At 40.0% G+C, this 17,055-nt stretch overlaps 1 protein-coding gene across 5 annotated transcripts in view; it reads right to left on the bottom strand.

Annotated features, from left to right (window-relative positions):
• The window catches only part of LOC116046072 (dipeptidyl aminopeptidase-like protein 6), a 116,273-nt gene that overhangs the window by 42,503 nt on the left and 56,715 nt on the right, over positions 1-17,055 (bottom strand). Inside the window, exon 1 of one of the 5 annotated variants that reach the window (XM_031294239.2) lies at positions 4,943-5,083. The exons of the other annotated variants lie outside the window; for them this stretch is intronic. Within the exon in view, the coding sequence (XP_031150099.1) occupies positions 4,943-4,999 (57 nt within the window). The 5' untranslated portion in view covers positions 5,000-5,083. Of the gene's footprint in view, positions 1-4,942; positions 5,084-17,055 lie in introns of those variants that run through there. 5 annotated transcript variants of the gene reach the window in all.

Below are 17,055 nucleotides of genomic sequence, written 5' to 3'. Positions count from 1 at the left end.
AATCAAGACACCTCTACAAACTGTGATGTGTAAACCAAATCACATCACATACATCAATACATATTGACGACTTTTTAAAAAAAGTACATAATATTGTGGCATTTATTCTCTGTAACAGCCAATCGCCGAATTGAAGAAAACGGAAAAAAAGAGAGCAGAGAGCAGAGTTTAGTTGCTGTTGGTCACATCATGTGTAAATTTAGAATATCATTGTATAAAGTTATGTTATAGCTCATCTTTAACTCCAGTTAAACTCAAGGACACTTCAACATGCGGACATGAGAATTTGGGGATCGAACCACCAGCCTTGAGAATAATGGGTGACCGCTCCATGGCTCTACAGTCGCCCCCATATCACACAGCAATCCTTCCTATCTTCCCATTGTTAATAAAAAAAGCGATAACTTATAATAATAACTATTATTAAAAAATAGTTAATAAAACTATGGATTAGTGCAGCTTTCAACATGTACTTCCTTAAAACATGTATATACTTATTTGAATAAATAGTAGTAATAATAGCAGTGGTGGTGGTGGTGGTGGTAGCAGTAGTGGTAGCAATAGGATTACAAGTGGCACCACTGATATATTGGTAAGGTAAGTAAGAAGAAGTGCATTATGTTGTTCTTTCACAACAAGTCAAAATAATATTAAATGATTTAGACCGCTGCCTTTTATACCATTATTTGATTTCACCTGAGAACAAATTATTTATTATCTGAAGAAATGCTTCTTCTCTTCCATGGTTCATACACTTAAATTCTTCCAGTCAGCTACAGTAATCTGTATGTTGACAATGTTAAATTAAATTACACCCATAATGTGTCTCATTTAAAAATACCATAAGTGCCGCACTCCTCTTATAGTCAGAGAGGATACATTACCAGACTGGAGAGGGAGGCGCTCCAAGGGATCTATTGTATACCTGTGTGTGTGTGTGTGTGTGTGTGTGTGTGTGTGTGTGTCCTTGTCTGTATGTGTCTTCTACATTTGGCTTAGAACCAAGTGCCAATCTCTAACATAGACCTGAATGTTTTTTAGTAATTAGTAAGCATTAAAGTGGACATATAACAATGTACAAACTGACAGAAATGTATAAAAACACACACAACATATAACATCGTACAGTACAAAATATATAACTGCAAATATAGTAGTGCCAAAGCCAAAAGTAAGTTAATAGTAATGTAACAAGACTGACAAGCTAATTCACAACAATTGTGCTGTTTTCGTAGCCACTAAACCTGCACAAATAAGACAAAAAGAAACAATATAATTCTCAAAGCACCTGCAAAGGGTGAAATGCACCTCTAACTGCACTGCAGAGTAAATAGCCTCTCAGTGAGTTTAAATTAGGTAATATATGCAAAGGCCTACGTTTGCCGCAAAATTGGCATTAGCAATTAGCATCTTCAGAGAGTTGCTGGTAACTGAAGCTCATTCATAACACCAACAGCACTAACGGACTAAATTAAATCCCAAATACGGTTTCTCTCAGCCATGCTTAAATTCCTTGCCGGAAGTTTGGAGGAATACCCCTGCACCTCCTCGGTCAGGACCTCCAGCATGCGGTCTGAAAATGTAATTTTTCTTTTTCTCTCTACCATTGTTCTGCCTAGTGTGTTCTTGGTGCAAAGGCAACATTTCAGCCTGTTCTCATGAACCATTCATTCAAAAAGTTAGGAAAAGTTAAGCACTGTAATTCGTAAGCATTCCACGTTTTTAAAAAAATCTGTATTCACTACATTGACAGCCGCTGTATAAGAATGCGACTGGCCTTGAAGGGAGGAGGTCGGGGTGCATAGGTTGGCTCTAACATATAGGACTTTAAAGCCAGAGAGCGAAGTTCACTTCCTGGTGAAAACTAAAGCCTTTCACCCAGGTAATACATCTTCCTTAGGAGTTTTTTTTTACGGTGCTTTTCACAGTGCTTTTCACTGGCTCAAAGTCACCTATTTTCGGGTAACTGAACCACCAACTACCACTGATTCAACGGAGGTCTGTAGCCAGCGTCACAAAGCTCTGTAGCGGCTTAAACAACTAGCAACTGCCGCTCGGCGTCTTGGCGCTCGTAGCCAGCCGGCATCACGTGACCACCCAGCGTCACGTGACTAGCCAGGGCTCTCCTAGTTTCGTAGGATATTATACGTCTTGGTGTGCATGCATTTTCGTATGATATCATACGGACCCGTTCATAAGAATGCGTTGAACATTCATACTTTGCCACATGGATAACTGCTATCAGACGCAAAAGAAGGGCAGAACTTTATTGCCGTGTTTATGCTGCTAAGGCTGATAAAGTCATTTGTTTTGCAGATACTGTATTTGTTCAAGTACAGGAAATAATAAAAATGTTGACCTGATGAAGGGGTCAGATAAAAAGTCAGGGGATCACCAAAACACACAAACACACACACATACACACACACACACACACACACACACACACACACACACACACACACACACACACTTCATCTACAAGAACTTACATTAAAATATACATAAAAATTAAAGCAGCTACAATTATAGTAAAGGCTGCTTAACAGATCATTTGCTTGACATTCAAAATATTCACTTTTTTAGAATAGACAGAAATAATTCAGCAATTAGAGCAGAGCCGAAAAAACAATTAGTTACGTGAACACAAGCACTATGCGAAATAATTCAATGATAATACTGCTTTTTAGTTTTCTACTGTGGCATGAGAGCAAAATATTTTCCAAAGTCTGTTGCTTATTTGTACAGCAGAACTGTCCTCCAACATTTAGCAGCAGATGGGGGTGATGGATGTAGATTTTATCTACCAGGAGTCCTTTTTCCAAAACGGGATCAAGTTTGACAATCTTGAAATGTCACTGTTTAGTGAAGTGATCATTGAGTCACTAATGACGAAGAGGCTTAGTGTGTTGCCATAATTGAAAGTGTGTCCATTTTCTCGGTGACCCTTTCTGCAGTTCTTTAAGGAATTGACAAAACAGATGGGAGGAAATCTATCCCCATCTGTGTAGAACAAATAAATATTTGATGAAGTATGCTTCAGAGATAAGAAGTGAAAATCTGCGGGAAAAGATCCATAAAAGTGGGAAATGTGAGTGATTGTGACAAAAATGACAAAACGTGGAGTTATCAGTAGATGTTTCTGGGGTTTGTGTGGCTTTTCATTGGTCTCTGTGAGAATGAATGTCGTATTGAGTGTGTGAAACTGGGAGGGAGAAGAGAAAAGTAAAAATGAGGCAGTGTGCTGTAGGGTTGGGCATCGTTTGGATTTTAACAATTCTGATTCCAATTCCGATTCTTCCTTTCGATTCCGGTTCTTATCGATTCTCAATTCCGATTCTTTGAGGGGTGGAGTTGAAACGGGTCTTTTTAAATTGAATGTTTCCCTAAACCTGTCCCTGAAAATTAAATCCATTTTGAGTCAAAGGATGATAAGAGAGCTTATTATTCTTTCAGGTTTTTTCAAATTGAATGGAATCACAGCATTGTCTACCTATGTCATCAATTATATAACAGGTCTTTTTATACCGCATGAGTCACATTTGATCCCCATAGTCTGGATAGGTGCTTGTTTAAAATGACAGTACAGTAGCTCTACCCTACTGCTGGAAATGGGATGAAGTAAAAATGGATGCTAGAGTTGAAAAGCAACGGATACAGTAATAGAGGAGATATGATCATAACCAACTAACTGAAAGCAACAAAACACTGTGTGATGGCAGTTTCTGTAAGCCTTTAAAGCGATCAGCCACAAAGTGAGGGTGCGCGGTGCTCGACAAAAGAGACTGACAGTGATGCTGTATCTGATAAAGAATAGAGGTGCATTTACTGAGCCTGTAATGACTGTCCTAATAAAGACATCAGCATTTTTAAATGGAGAGGAAGATAAGATAGCTTGAATGAATTTTCCTTATATACTCAGATTCAAAAGCTTGATAAAGAGCCAAGTGCATAACGTTGCAGCCAAAGGGCTGGAGATCACATGTGCTTCTTAGCTGCACGGTACTTCCTGTGCTCTGATACTCTCGTCTCTTTGCCTCCGTCCGGGCATCATTAAAGAATAGACGCACAGGCTGGCATTTATATTTGAAACTGATAGTACCAACGAGCAAGGTCACTGTTGAAGCTACAGCGTCAATGATGGGAGGGGGGGGGGGGCGTGGGGGGGGCGCTTTATTTTCCGAGCTCCCCATTCTACAGGAAATAGTTACTGAATACTGAATTTTGCGCTACACTGAAAAAGATAAAAGAGGAGCGAATAAAGATGTTAAAGGTGAAATGTTTTCTGCATGTGCATAATGATAACTGTGTATCATGTTGTGTATTACAGCTTGTGCATATGTGCATAATAACATATGTTATGCAACTAATTTATTGTCAACATGTTATCACTTCGTACAAGCAGACAGGAGTTTATCTCTGTGAAGCACCTTTCAACCTAAATTATGGTTTCACTGCCAGGAGCTCAGTTATGTAAACCCAGCATCACATCACTTCACAACGTTATGGCCTCATACAGGGCACAATACGAAAAGGCAGAGACTAAACTAAACAACAATGCAGAGCAATTAACACCCACTCGTTTCTCCCACACACAGTTTTTTTTCTTCTTTTGGCTCTGCAAACTTATATCTTTGGTTCAGAAACAAAAATCTAAATTTGTCCCTGAAATCAAGTAGCTGTTTAACGCTTTACAAAGTCAAGTTGTTCACGAAAACAGGACACCACACAGGCTGCTATGGTAGACCGCGAGCTGAGGTTACAATAGGGGCTCATTCGATATTAAGGCAGAAGTTTAGAAGTATATTCAAACTGCACCATTCAACTATTTCTAGCCAGAACATTTTAAAAAGTCGAACAGAAACACAGATACAATCTTGCCAAGAAAGCGCACGGAACTATGTGAGCACAGACTTAAACAGCAGCTCGTCTTAAGTCCTACCTGATCTTGCTGCTGAGCCGCTTTCACTGGCCCGTTCGCGTCTTTTCCAGAAGTCATGATGGTAAATACAGAGGGGAGAGAGGAAGGAGGGAAGAAGAAGAAGAGCGCGCGTCGGCGTCCGCTGTTGACAGGTGCAGAATAATGAAGCGGAGATGCAGACAGAGAGACAGCGCGAGAGAGAGAGAGAGAGAGAGAGAGAGAGAGAGAGAGAGAGAGAGAGAGAGAGGCGTACAAAGTGTTCAAGGATTTCAAGTGATTTGCCAGAGTAATGAAGAGACCGTGGTTGAACACAGCGCAGGGTTCAGCTGATGTAGGAAACTGTGGACGGCTGCGATGTGGGAGGTTTGGTTTGACTTCCATAGTGGTATTGTCATCCACAGCTCAATGGGCTCCTAAAACTCACACCTACAGCCTATTTGCGATATTTAGACCTGAGACGCACTTATTTAGACAATCGACAGCATGATTAAACATCCTTTAAGCAGTAAAAAAACAAATGCAACTGGGTGCTATCAAGATTTTTTTTTCATCATTGTCTAAAAAAATGTGTAGGCCTATTACATTTTACATCAACGTGAAACTACAATAATTACACAAATATAGAAGCTGCAAAAGAAGCAAACATTTAAGTGGAATTACTTTAACAACATTTAGCAGTTCCAGGTGGTGCAAAAGTCTTCTCAGCAGTCCAATCTGAAACTGCAACCATTTACATTTCTGCTTGTTTTTTTTTCTGCTCTCTCTACTGTAATATAAAGAAGGTCAAGGTTTTGTCCTTCCACCTGGACCTACAGTATATTTAGTTGCAGGCACCACTTTCCTCTGCTCAGCTCCGAGCTCGCAGCAACTGGTAATATGGAGACCTGTCAGTTCGGATCAGATCACAGTGGCATCATTACTGGCAAGTCCATTACACAGGAAATGGAAACAGGAATCAATGCAAGAAGAACAAAATACTTTAAGGTATCAGTGGATTTCTTTTCGGGGGTGATTTTTAGTATTATCTTGCTTAAGTTAAGAGTACATTCATGACTGACACTGCTCTGTGCATTACATTTTAGGGAGGAGGAAAGATTTGCATATCTATACCCATAAAAATAATATTCAGTCCACTATATTCTTTATGCCAATGCTGCTGTATTGTCTGCCAATAAAACAAAGGGCTGCTGCTGCTGGCCTAGCTCTTGAGAAGCAGTGCTACCGTCCTCCCACATTGAGCAGAAATAGTTCCAGTTGCTTTGTGCTGTAACTCTCTCACCGTGTGTCACATCTCTGTGCACACACAATCCACATTCTTGTTAGCACAGCTTGTCTGCCTATTTGTGCTGCACGCACATGCACACACATGCACACACACACACACACACACACACACACACACACACGCAGCCCTCTCGTTCGTCACTGCAGAACTCCTGGCCTTTTGAACCAGTCATCTGTTGGAGGGAAGGAACTGAACAATCTCAGAATCTCAGATGAGAAAGAAATAATCTCTGTGATGTGAGTGAACGGCAGAGAGAAGAATGTGTTTGGCATCAGTACGAGGAAAAGATGTCCTTGTTACAATAATGCATAGCATTGCCTTTATTATCATCTTAAGAGGTAATTCTTGTTTTCACAGACAGCATAGTGATAGCATTCTATCTCAGCCACTTGCAGATCTAATAAAGAACAGGAATTAACAAAGCAGACTCTGAACTTCAAAGTAAAATTGTCCATTTGTCTTCAATTCACAAGTGTGTGTAATGGTTATCATAATGGATACAGTAAATCATGAAACCTTTTGATTGCTCGGGAAACAGGAAATGTGCACTCTAGCTTATTCTCAGATCACACCATCGTTCATTACTTACTTTGAAATTACGAACATGAAGACATAAGTGCTACCACATTCCTAGTCATTAGTCAAAAGTATATAAAATGTTATCAGCCCAGGTTGCGCAAGGAGAAATACTAATTTCATTATAATTACATTATGGAGGATTTTGTTGTTCTTCTTTGTCGAAATGTTTCTTCAGTTTGTTCAAAACATCTGTGCTCTCATGTTCTGAACATCAGAGTAACAAGTGTACTTATAACAAAGTGAACTACAATCTCAATCTAAGATGTGCATATTTAAGAACTACATCATGTTTATCTTTACAATACATTTTTAAGTAATGTAAAAAGTAGTAACATACAGAGATGCCCTACATACAGACACCCATGTAAGTACAGATGCACCAATCCATTGTGCCAGGTTGGTATCTGCACCAATAACAGATATTATTAAGCGAAGCTGGTGTTGCCGTGACAGACTGATGTATATCGAATACAGTTTCTTCATCAATATAATTAAAAATAATCCCTAGTTTCCACTGTCAGTTACATTCATTTAGTCACTAGGGGACACTTACTCAGTTTGTAATGTCACAACAATCCCTGTCCTCGTGATAACTCCATTGCAGTGACGTATACAGATTTAAAATTTGGGAAAACGAGAGCACTGGTATCTGATCAGATATCCTGAGCTGAGGTATTAAAATCAGTAACAGAGAGAAAAAGTCAGATGTGTGCATCACTACCTGTAAATATAGTAGATTATATGCCCATGGAATAGCACAACCAAAATAACAGAGAATTAACAGTAACACAAAAAAGATTATAGGTAAGACAATGCAGCATATTCCATCAAAAACAGTGGTCTCAACTCTAGTTAGCCCAATTCTGTGGTACCGCTGAGCATTACAGGGTCAGGATCAAAGGGGAAAAAGAAAGGAAGAATAGAAAGAAATGATTGAATAGAAAGAAAATAAACAAACAGATAACCAAATAGAAAGAAATATAGAAAGAAAGTAGCTGGATGCAAAAATAACATTTCCCAGTGTTTCAGATGAAACACACACATTTTGGTGGCAGGACGATTCTGACAGTGGACTTTAAAAAGGCCATACAGCGTACCAAACAACATTTGGTATGCTGTCACTGCACAGATCCACACATGGCCTGAGGGAGCTGCATGGCAAGCTCACTGCCAGGACTCATTTCAGAACCACTGCTGTGGACAGCTCCACTGACACGAGCAGCGAGCCTTTCACCAAAATACATTCAAATCATTTAATTTGGATATAAAGCATTTGTAACTGGGTCTGTTCTGCATTGATAGCACACTAAATAAGAACACCAGTCTATAAATTAAATGAATGTCGTAATTTAAGATCACAGTTTAATCCTAAAATGTGTGACAGTCTCTCTCCTCTCCCTATTATCTGTTCACACATATACTGTATGTGCTTTCCGCAGTCGCTTAGTGACAGATTACACTCACCTCGCTGCCAGAGAATGTGAGCTCCTGGCAATTAGCCACACAGAAATTTGAACAATGAGAGGTGAAAAGTAACAGGACAGCATTTACAAGATAAACACTGCATTAAACAAAAAGCAAACTTGGGGAGCACTTACGAGTCCAGCCAAGCTCTAATAAACAAGAGAATAAACTCAAACACAATGAGGGGTTCAACAATTGATCATTACAACACATTTCACATAGGGTCCTGGAAACAACAACAAAAAAGGAAACAACAGACAATCAGGTGTAATTGGAGAAGTAAAAGAAAATGCAGCCATGTGGGTTCAGAGCGAGCCAGCAGAGCCTTTGTTGTGCTCCTTTAAACCACATTTTTATCAGCTAATTGACATAATTTTCATTTATATCATGTTTTATCATTCAGTGGTTTATGTGCTGCTTGAGACAGCATCTCTAGGCAATCCTGTCAAATAAATCCAAAGCCCTCTAACAAGCACTTTGCACCAGGCAATGAATGTGCAGTGTTGTTGAAGTTATCGACAGCGTCTTTTGTTATTTCTTTCTGTCTAGGGGACCAACAAACAAACAATGTGAAAGTCTTCAACTGCATACTAGCTCCCCCCAGTGATCACTAGTTGCCTGACATCTTTATACTGGTCAAAAATAAATAAATATTCCTCACATTTCTCTCAGGACAATTCCTCTTTTAATTGTTTTTACACCAGGGCTTGTGTTTATTTTATTACAAAAACACAGACACAGATTAGCGTTTATTAAGAAGAAATTAACGTGTAGGTTGGTGGGGACCATGCAGTTAATAAAAATGCTAATCATTTCACTTGAATAAAGTAAACAGGAAATGTTTTCTTTTATGAAGGAGATTGTGGTTAGAGAATATAAAAGTCTGAATCCCCGACCAGCTCTGCCTGAAGTCATGGCCATCAGTCTGTCGGTTCAGACTGAAGATAAAGAGAAAAAGAGTACGAGAGAAATGAGGACGCCTAACAAAGGCCTGGACAATTTTGTTTGATAACCGATCATTATCAGCCGCGCTCTCTCCTCAGACAGCAGAGCAGAAAGCCTCACACAGCCACAGCGACTTCAAACCACCAATGCCAGGCAACACACCATTATCCACCATGTTTTTGTATAAATGCATCCCTGAGGCTTTTTCCAGCGTACAGACAGCACATTATCGCTACGATGATAAACATAATATCATCATTGATGATAAACATAATATCATCAACACGTGCAATCTAGTGCAATACACCTGTGCAAAGCTTATAATTTTCACATTTAGTCTAAGTGGTGTGTAGTTTTTGCTTTTGTAGTGGTGTTTCAGGAACCCATGTTTTTTTATTTGACTTCTAATGGTAATATCATGCACTGACTGTCAGCATGTTTAAATTTGACCTTTTCCATTTATAGTATTTTGTGTATTTTATACTTAGCAGGGAACACCTTTTAGCAGAGCTACAATTGAGGACACTGAAGTCATTTTCTCAGCATTTTGTCTGGGATTTTAGGGATTTTAGCAGCCTAGGACAACTACACACTATGATTTTAAGTATTCAGCATCTCCCCACCAGAATTTCATTACTGGTAGTGTGGAGAAGGCTCTGAAACAGCATTAAACCAAGAAAATATAATTAAGCAGTTTAAAGTTAGAATCCTTGGCATGTTTCTGCTATACTTATCCAATGTATTTACATTCCGCAATAAGTTTTCCATATTGTAGTTTTATTTGGTAATGTCATTCCCTAATTCCTAAACATGAAGGAGCTTTTATTGTGAAGCAGCTACCGGAAACCCAACATATTTGTCATTGTGGTTAGTGTTAACCACGCTTTTTTAGCAAAAACTTTGCAAGAAGTAATGAAATAGTCAGAATCAGCCACAGTGAGCTGTTAGATAAAGAGCTGCAGGCAACAGGCTGCACACCTCCAACTCCTCAGCGATGTAACCAACTTTATTGTGCCATGCTGTTGTGTGGAAAACTACTTGTGGCACATTCAGCATGAAACATCACAGTTACAATTATTATTGACTGACTTTATTAAAATTAGGGATATCCCGATCAGGTTTTTTTGCCCTTGAGTCCGAGTCCGAGTCATTTGATTTTGAGTATCTACCGATACCGAGTCCCGATCCGATACTTCTATAATAATTCAACTTTATAATACCTCCAGACCGCAGACATACTCGCGCTTTTCGCTTCAAGCTACTTCCGTGTTCTACTTTGCCGGCATTTAACCAATAGCGTCTCTGCAACAAAGTGATGTCATGCCGCACGCGTTGCTGTTTCTGTGTGGAGTCAAAAGGGTCTAACTCTGTGCCACCGCATAACTATAGATGTGTTAAAAAATAATGACAATATATATACATATATATCCGAGTCCTGATCGGGAGATAACATCCAATTCCGATCGAGTCTGAAACCACATGATCGGGCCCGATTTCCGATCACGTGATCGGATCTGGACATCCCTAATTAAAATAACGTACATTTGTGTGGTTGGACTGTAAGCAAACACGTCAGTTGCTTTTGTGTTGTATTTCTGACAAAGAACCTGTTTAATGAGTGTTTGCTGCAGCATTAAACTGCACGTCACGTTAAACCTGAGGGATTGCAACTTTAAATAAATAAAACATGACAAAAAAAAATCATTAAAACATTGTACACTAAAGTTTCTGAAGGGGGAGGTATGTACTAGGGTATGTGTTAGGGTGACTGACCTCAGCATTTTAAATACATTGGCTACAGCCCTACCTCTCATACAGCATACCACTAAAATTTTGCAAATGAAACTCTGGAATATTAATAAATGAAACTAAAACAGCATGACTGTAATATTAAATTGTTCTCGTGCAAAATGCCAATACAATCCTATCAATCAACGATGGCTGCTGATTTAGGAGCAAGCTGTTTCCATTCAGCCGTGCTGCCAACAGTCAGCCCAGCCAACTCAACCATCAGTCACGTCCCTTTCAACCTCTGGCCCGCCGTGACACCTTCACCTTCAGCTGTTCGTCTAGCAGCACACCCCCCCTTATAGAGTGTAAACACTGCTGCATGCATCTCCACTCCCCGTCTGCTGAGCTGTGGCTGTAAATCACAGGTTAAGGATAGAGCCGATGTGTGGGCCGCGCTTCAGAGTTCATCACAGATCATTACTGTACTTCAAGGTAATCAATTGTACCCTGACAAAACATGCTTACGTGTTTTGCAGAGAGACAAAAGGCAGAGACGTTTTCAGATTGCAGGCAAAGGTAGGTTTTCACTGTCTGGACATTACAGAGGGGTAATTACCAAGTCCACAAGTCTTTAATCAGACTAATTGTTGTTCTTTTACCAATAAAGTACTTTCAGGGGGAAACAATTAACAATTAATGTACCACACACACACACACACACACACACACACACACACACACACATTAAAAAAATGACATTAACTCTGTATGATTGTCTAGCCTCTGAACCTCACTCCTTGACCCACATCAATAGTTTTTGTGGGCAGGGTGCCCCAGTGGTCACCTTGCTTGTTAAGTAATAACAACATAACCAGTTGGTTCACATTACTCAATGACACAAAGCCTGTGTTTCTTTTGTATTACATACTGTACATCCTTACTTCTTTTTTCTCTCCCTTTGACTATTATTACCTCTCCCTTTCACTCTCTCTCCCCTTTATGTCTTTTAAACAAGAAGTCCAGCCACTCACCCAGACATAAACACAGAAAATATTTTAAGCCAAACATGCCTGCTACCTTTTCTTTTTTGTGCTTTTTTGTGCTTTTTTGTTTTGTTAGTTTGGTCAGTTCCCCCTTTTGTCTTGTACTGTGTCATGTGTCTTCACATTGATTATTTGTATTGCATAAGGCTTGAAACAATGCTGATTACTTTCAAATCTAAGCCAAAGACCTACATTTTTGCAATGGCTTTTAGTTCACTTTCTATGTTTGTATTATGTGTACATTTTATTTTATTTAGTTTTTTTGGTTTACTCTGTGCTTTTGCCTATTTTCTTTTATTCAAGTATTATCTATTTATCTTTTTATTCTACATCCCGTTATAAATTTGCCTTGCTTTGCCTATAAACAAAATAGCTAAAACAAAAAGTACTGACATGTTGTATTTCTCCAATTGGCTACTGACTATTCCACTGAATTCTATATGATGTAAACGAGGCAATTGTGTACTCCCATCGCCAACCTGATTCCCAACTGATGATAAAAAAAGTCAAGTTTCAAATCTTGCAAGGAAGTGGGGCATTTCTAAAGAGAAGATATTCATTTTTAATATGACCTTTTCCATATAAAGTATAATTCAGCTTGCACGTTTCTTATCATGATTAATTAGGAAGGAAATACATTCACTCAATCAGTATTTGAGTTGCATTGGGTAAAGTCCCTTTGCACAGAATATTTTTATTATTCAAACAGCATTGTATAATGTCTGTAGAAAAAAGAGACCACCGAGGATGAAATTTTCTTTCTTTTCAGTTTCATCATTCACTTTGAATTGTGTCAGTTTCACATCGCCTCCTCTGACTGACTCAGGCTCATGACTGTAGTTCTTTACTCTCTACAGTCTGTGTTGCCCTGTGCCTCATAAAATGTAAGTCGTATGTGGTAACCCAGTGGCGGTTTTTGGCACGGGCAAACCGGGCAGTCGCCCGGGGCGGCATTTTTTCATGTCACATGGTGGGCGGCACAAGAACTTAAAAAAAAATAATAATAATCTGCGCCGCGAAGCGGTTTTCTGTTATCTACCATTTCACTGTGTGGGGAATTGGCAAATCGGCGCCCTCCTTGCAGCTGCAGGCGCCCTGCTTGAACCCCCTACTTTCACAATGAAATGGACAAGTCCATAACGGTGCGGGGCCCGGCACGAAAGATAAACACACGGTGACAGGAGAACTCAGAAGTACACAGAGACAGAGCAAGACGAGTCTAAACCTTTCTTTTATGTCAATGGTCTAAACGTGAAAATGAAACAAAGTTACCCAAGCAGCTCAAATAAAAGAAAAAAGCGAAAAGACATGTTTTCGGCAGTAGCAGGACCTTCATCAGCTCCCGTGGCTGATGATAGTGGTGGTGGTGTCGGCGGCAGTGGCATGCACAGTGAGGAGGAGACTCAGGAGGAGAGGGACAGAGATGAGGGAGTGAGGGTAGAACCTGCGGTAAGCACAACTCCCCTTAAAGCACTTAGCCCCTTAATAAAACTGTAGTGGTGGACAAAACACTACAACAATAAAAGACGTAGGCATGCTTTGGAGGATGCTTCGCTCTGGTTTATCGTAGAATTGGAAAGACTTTGGTAGCTGTCCAAAGCCCAAGGAAGCTGCCTGGCCTGACTGAAGCTGTCGGAAAAGCGATCAGTTTGCAAACTGGAACTATTAATCGCGTGATGGAAACCAACATGGTAATGACCCGCGGCTTGGATACCATCATGAGGAAGGTCATGGATTTGGAAAGAAAAATTGACCAGTTGAACAGTGTGTAGTTGGACAATAGAATGAATGTTTAAATTAGAGCAGCCATTCGCGTAGACAAAACAAATTTAATCTTTCGGCTCCCTTATCCTGAACGGCCTTGCCAAGGCCGTATCTTGGAACAAACAGTCACCCTGTTGGGGCTCTGCAAGCGAGATGCTCTTGGTTCCTCCCCCGTCTTCCCCACTGCCTGCTGATTGTCGTATCGGTTCTGGACTGTTCAAGGGTGTCACCATGGCAACGTGCTGTGTTTTCGCTATAACATTCTGCGGACTGGGTCACTAGTGGGACTGCCGGGCTGTGCGTTTCTCAGCAGGCCAAACTCCCCCAACCTACCCTCTCCCCAGTCCAACGCCTTCACAGCCAAATGTGCAACTGTACATTTATGTTATGTTATGTTATGTTATGTTCAGCAGTGCAAATGTACTGTTTGTGTGCCTATGTGCTGAGGTGTTTTTTTTCCTGTTCCCACACTGTTCTTATCTTTATGAGGATAGTCTGTGAGTTGCTTTTTTTTCCCTCTCCTCTCCTCATGTGATGCTGTATTCTCCCTGCGAGAGTTAAGAGAGAGTTGTTTTGGCGCCGCATATATGGCGACTCGGTGTGTCTGTGCGTGTTGCTTTAATGTGACATGCACCTACAGCACCAGGACAAATTCCTTGTGTGTGTAAACGTACTTGGCAATAAAGCTTTTTCTGATTCTGATTCTGATTCTGATTCTGATGATTGCATTAGTAGCCTATATAAACGCTGCACTTCATGCAAACTTTCTTAACGAGAATTGTAGCTTTTCTATCTGCTTAGGCAGACAAAAACTCATGATAGACCTCTTCAAATTAAAGCACAGGACCTCTTGAAATGATTATATATATATATATATATATATATATATATATATATATATATATAGAGAGAGAGAGAGAGAGAGAGAGAGAGAGAGAGAGAGAGAGAGAGAGAGAGAGCTTGTTTTATGATTCATGAGGAGTATACCGTTTTATTAATTTATTAATCTTGTTACATTTTTTATTATTGTATATATTGTTGGCACATTTATGTATATAGTGTATATTTATTTTAAGTTCTGATAACCTATACTGTCATATTTTGTGCAGAATTGTGTTCATTGTGGAGATTGTTCACCTTAAAAAGTGTGTTTCCTGTTGTAATTGCAATAGTTAAATAACTGGATTCTCTTAAGTGTGTTTTTCAAATGCTCTAATGAAGGATTTGTGCAATTGAGAAATATAATATTCTCTTTCACTTATGTTGTTGGGAGGGGGGGGAGGGGGGCCCTGGGTGTAATTCAATGTAGAACCGCCCCTGTGGTAACCCAAAATATTCGCTCCAACAACATCCCAGCTCTCCACTAACTGTACTCACAAATTCTCTCTTGAGGAAAAAGATCTTGACTGCACAACACGCCACAGAGCAGCACCAACAGGCTTCTCAGTGAATGCCTTCAAACTCAAACAAAAATAAAAGATCCATACAGATCATTGTCTGACAAAAATAACAGCCTTGGGGACCAAAATGGGACTCTTCTGAGGGAAAACCGCACGTTTGGAGAAGATAACTGTGAGAGAAACAGTATTACAATGCTAAAGTTGCCAAAAATGGAGAACCAAAAATCACAACCCTTCATTTAATCCTAGTGTTACAATAGGTTCCAATGAACATACTGTATACACATTTACTCTGTGGCCTGAAAACGAGGTTCAAAACCCAACACTGCCACAATGTAGGCCGCAATATTTTCAGGATAATGCTGTCTCGAAAATGTAGAAGACAGGCAAGATCTCAAAGAGTCTCAGTGCTTACATGACTTACAAGCTTTATGCGGCATTATAGAGCTATGAAGATAATTATTTAATTGTGCAAGGGCTCAGAAGAGAGAGAGAGAGAGAGAGAGAGAGAAAATCTGCAGCCATGACAGTGACTGATCCTTTAGTTCATTTAAGCCAACACTTGAAATACTTGAATTATTTTCTATTTTATTGTGTTTGACTGGGTTTATCCTTTGTTCAGGTAACATGCAACACTAGGTTAGCACCAGTTAGCACATAAGGTTTTCAGAGTATGCAACACTCACACCTCATCACCCAACACTGATTTCACACTTCATGCCTTGCTTATTTTGAATTATTCTTAAAGACCACTTCCAGACATGTTTTAAGACATACAAAAATACTTTGCCTTAAACAATAATTTATACCCATTTAACCTCTATATGGAGGTTTCAAGTTTCAACATCACACTTGTGTTAGTCTCACTTTGCCAGACCTTCCTCCACAGTGCTGCAGAGGAGGGTCTGGCTAGTCCACACAGCATTCTGGGATGGGAGAAAAACACTCTGGTTTATTGGCATTTCTTTAAACCAATCACAATCGTCATGGGCGGCGCTAAGCACTGGGCAGAGCCACGATGCCTCGGGAAGGAACTTGTTTTGGTGGAACGTGTACGTTCAAAGGTTGTTTTAGTCGTGCAACAGAAAACTCAGATTGGACAGATAGTCGAGCTAGCTGTCTGGATTTACCCTGCAGAGATCTGAGGAGCAGTTATAGTCCTCATCAATCGACCGGAGTTTAGAATGCCAACACAAAGAAAGCGTAAGGCAACAGACATCCTGCCAAAAAGAGAGACATCCGAATTTCCGGCGGCATGGGAGCAATCCCGGAAGTGGAACATCTTGGATATAGACTACACTTGTGTAGGTTGCATATCGGACTACAATTGGTTTCCAAGCTAGTAGAGTGCGGATCAGGCCGTATCTTTCTGTCCGAGCCCGGCCCGCGTCCGACAGAGCAGTAACCGAACCCGGCCCGAGCCCGACCCAAGCCCGACACAGTTAAAATCTAATTTTTTTCTCATACTAATGACACATACGTTTGTGTGGAAAGCCCACTTTTATTAAGCAGCTGTAGGAAGGCATTCGGAGCAGCGCACACGGGGCACGTTAACACAGGCGCGCACCTACATAATAAGGTTTTTTAAATTTTAAATGTTCAATGCCTTATCCTGGCCCGATGGGCTCGGTTTGGGTATCCATCCTCTACAAGCTAGTAATATCACAACGCTCAATTCAAATTTAAGGTAAGCACAAAGAAGCTTTCTCTCTTTGGCAGATAAATGTGAAAACAGCCTTCTAGTCTCTGCACAAAAATCATTCTGCACAGTAAAGGTCAAACATCCAACGGAAGAGACAATAAGCAAAACAGGAGTGGGGGGGACTTTTTTAAGTTGTTTCTGTGTTAAATAATAAATGATTATTATAGTAATTTTATGATTATCACAGTTTTTTAAGGTATTTGGGACAAACTTGATGCCAC

The sequence above is a fragment of the Sander lucioperca genome, chromosome 9 (genome assembly GCF_008315115.2).
Source record: "Sander lucioperca isolate FBNREF2018 chromosome 9, SLUC_FBN_1.2, whole genome shotgun sequence".
NCBI lineage: Eukaryota > Metazoa > Chordata > Actinopteri > Perciformes > Percidae > Sander > Sander lucioperca.
Note: the sequence above shows the minus strand (reverse complement) of the source record. Positions and strands in the feature narration are given on the sequence as shown.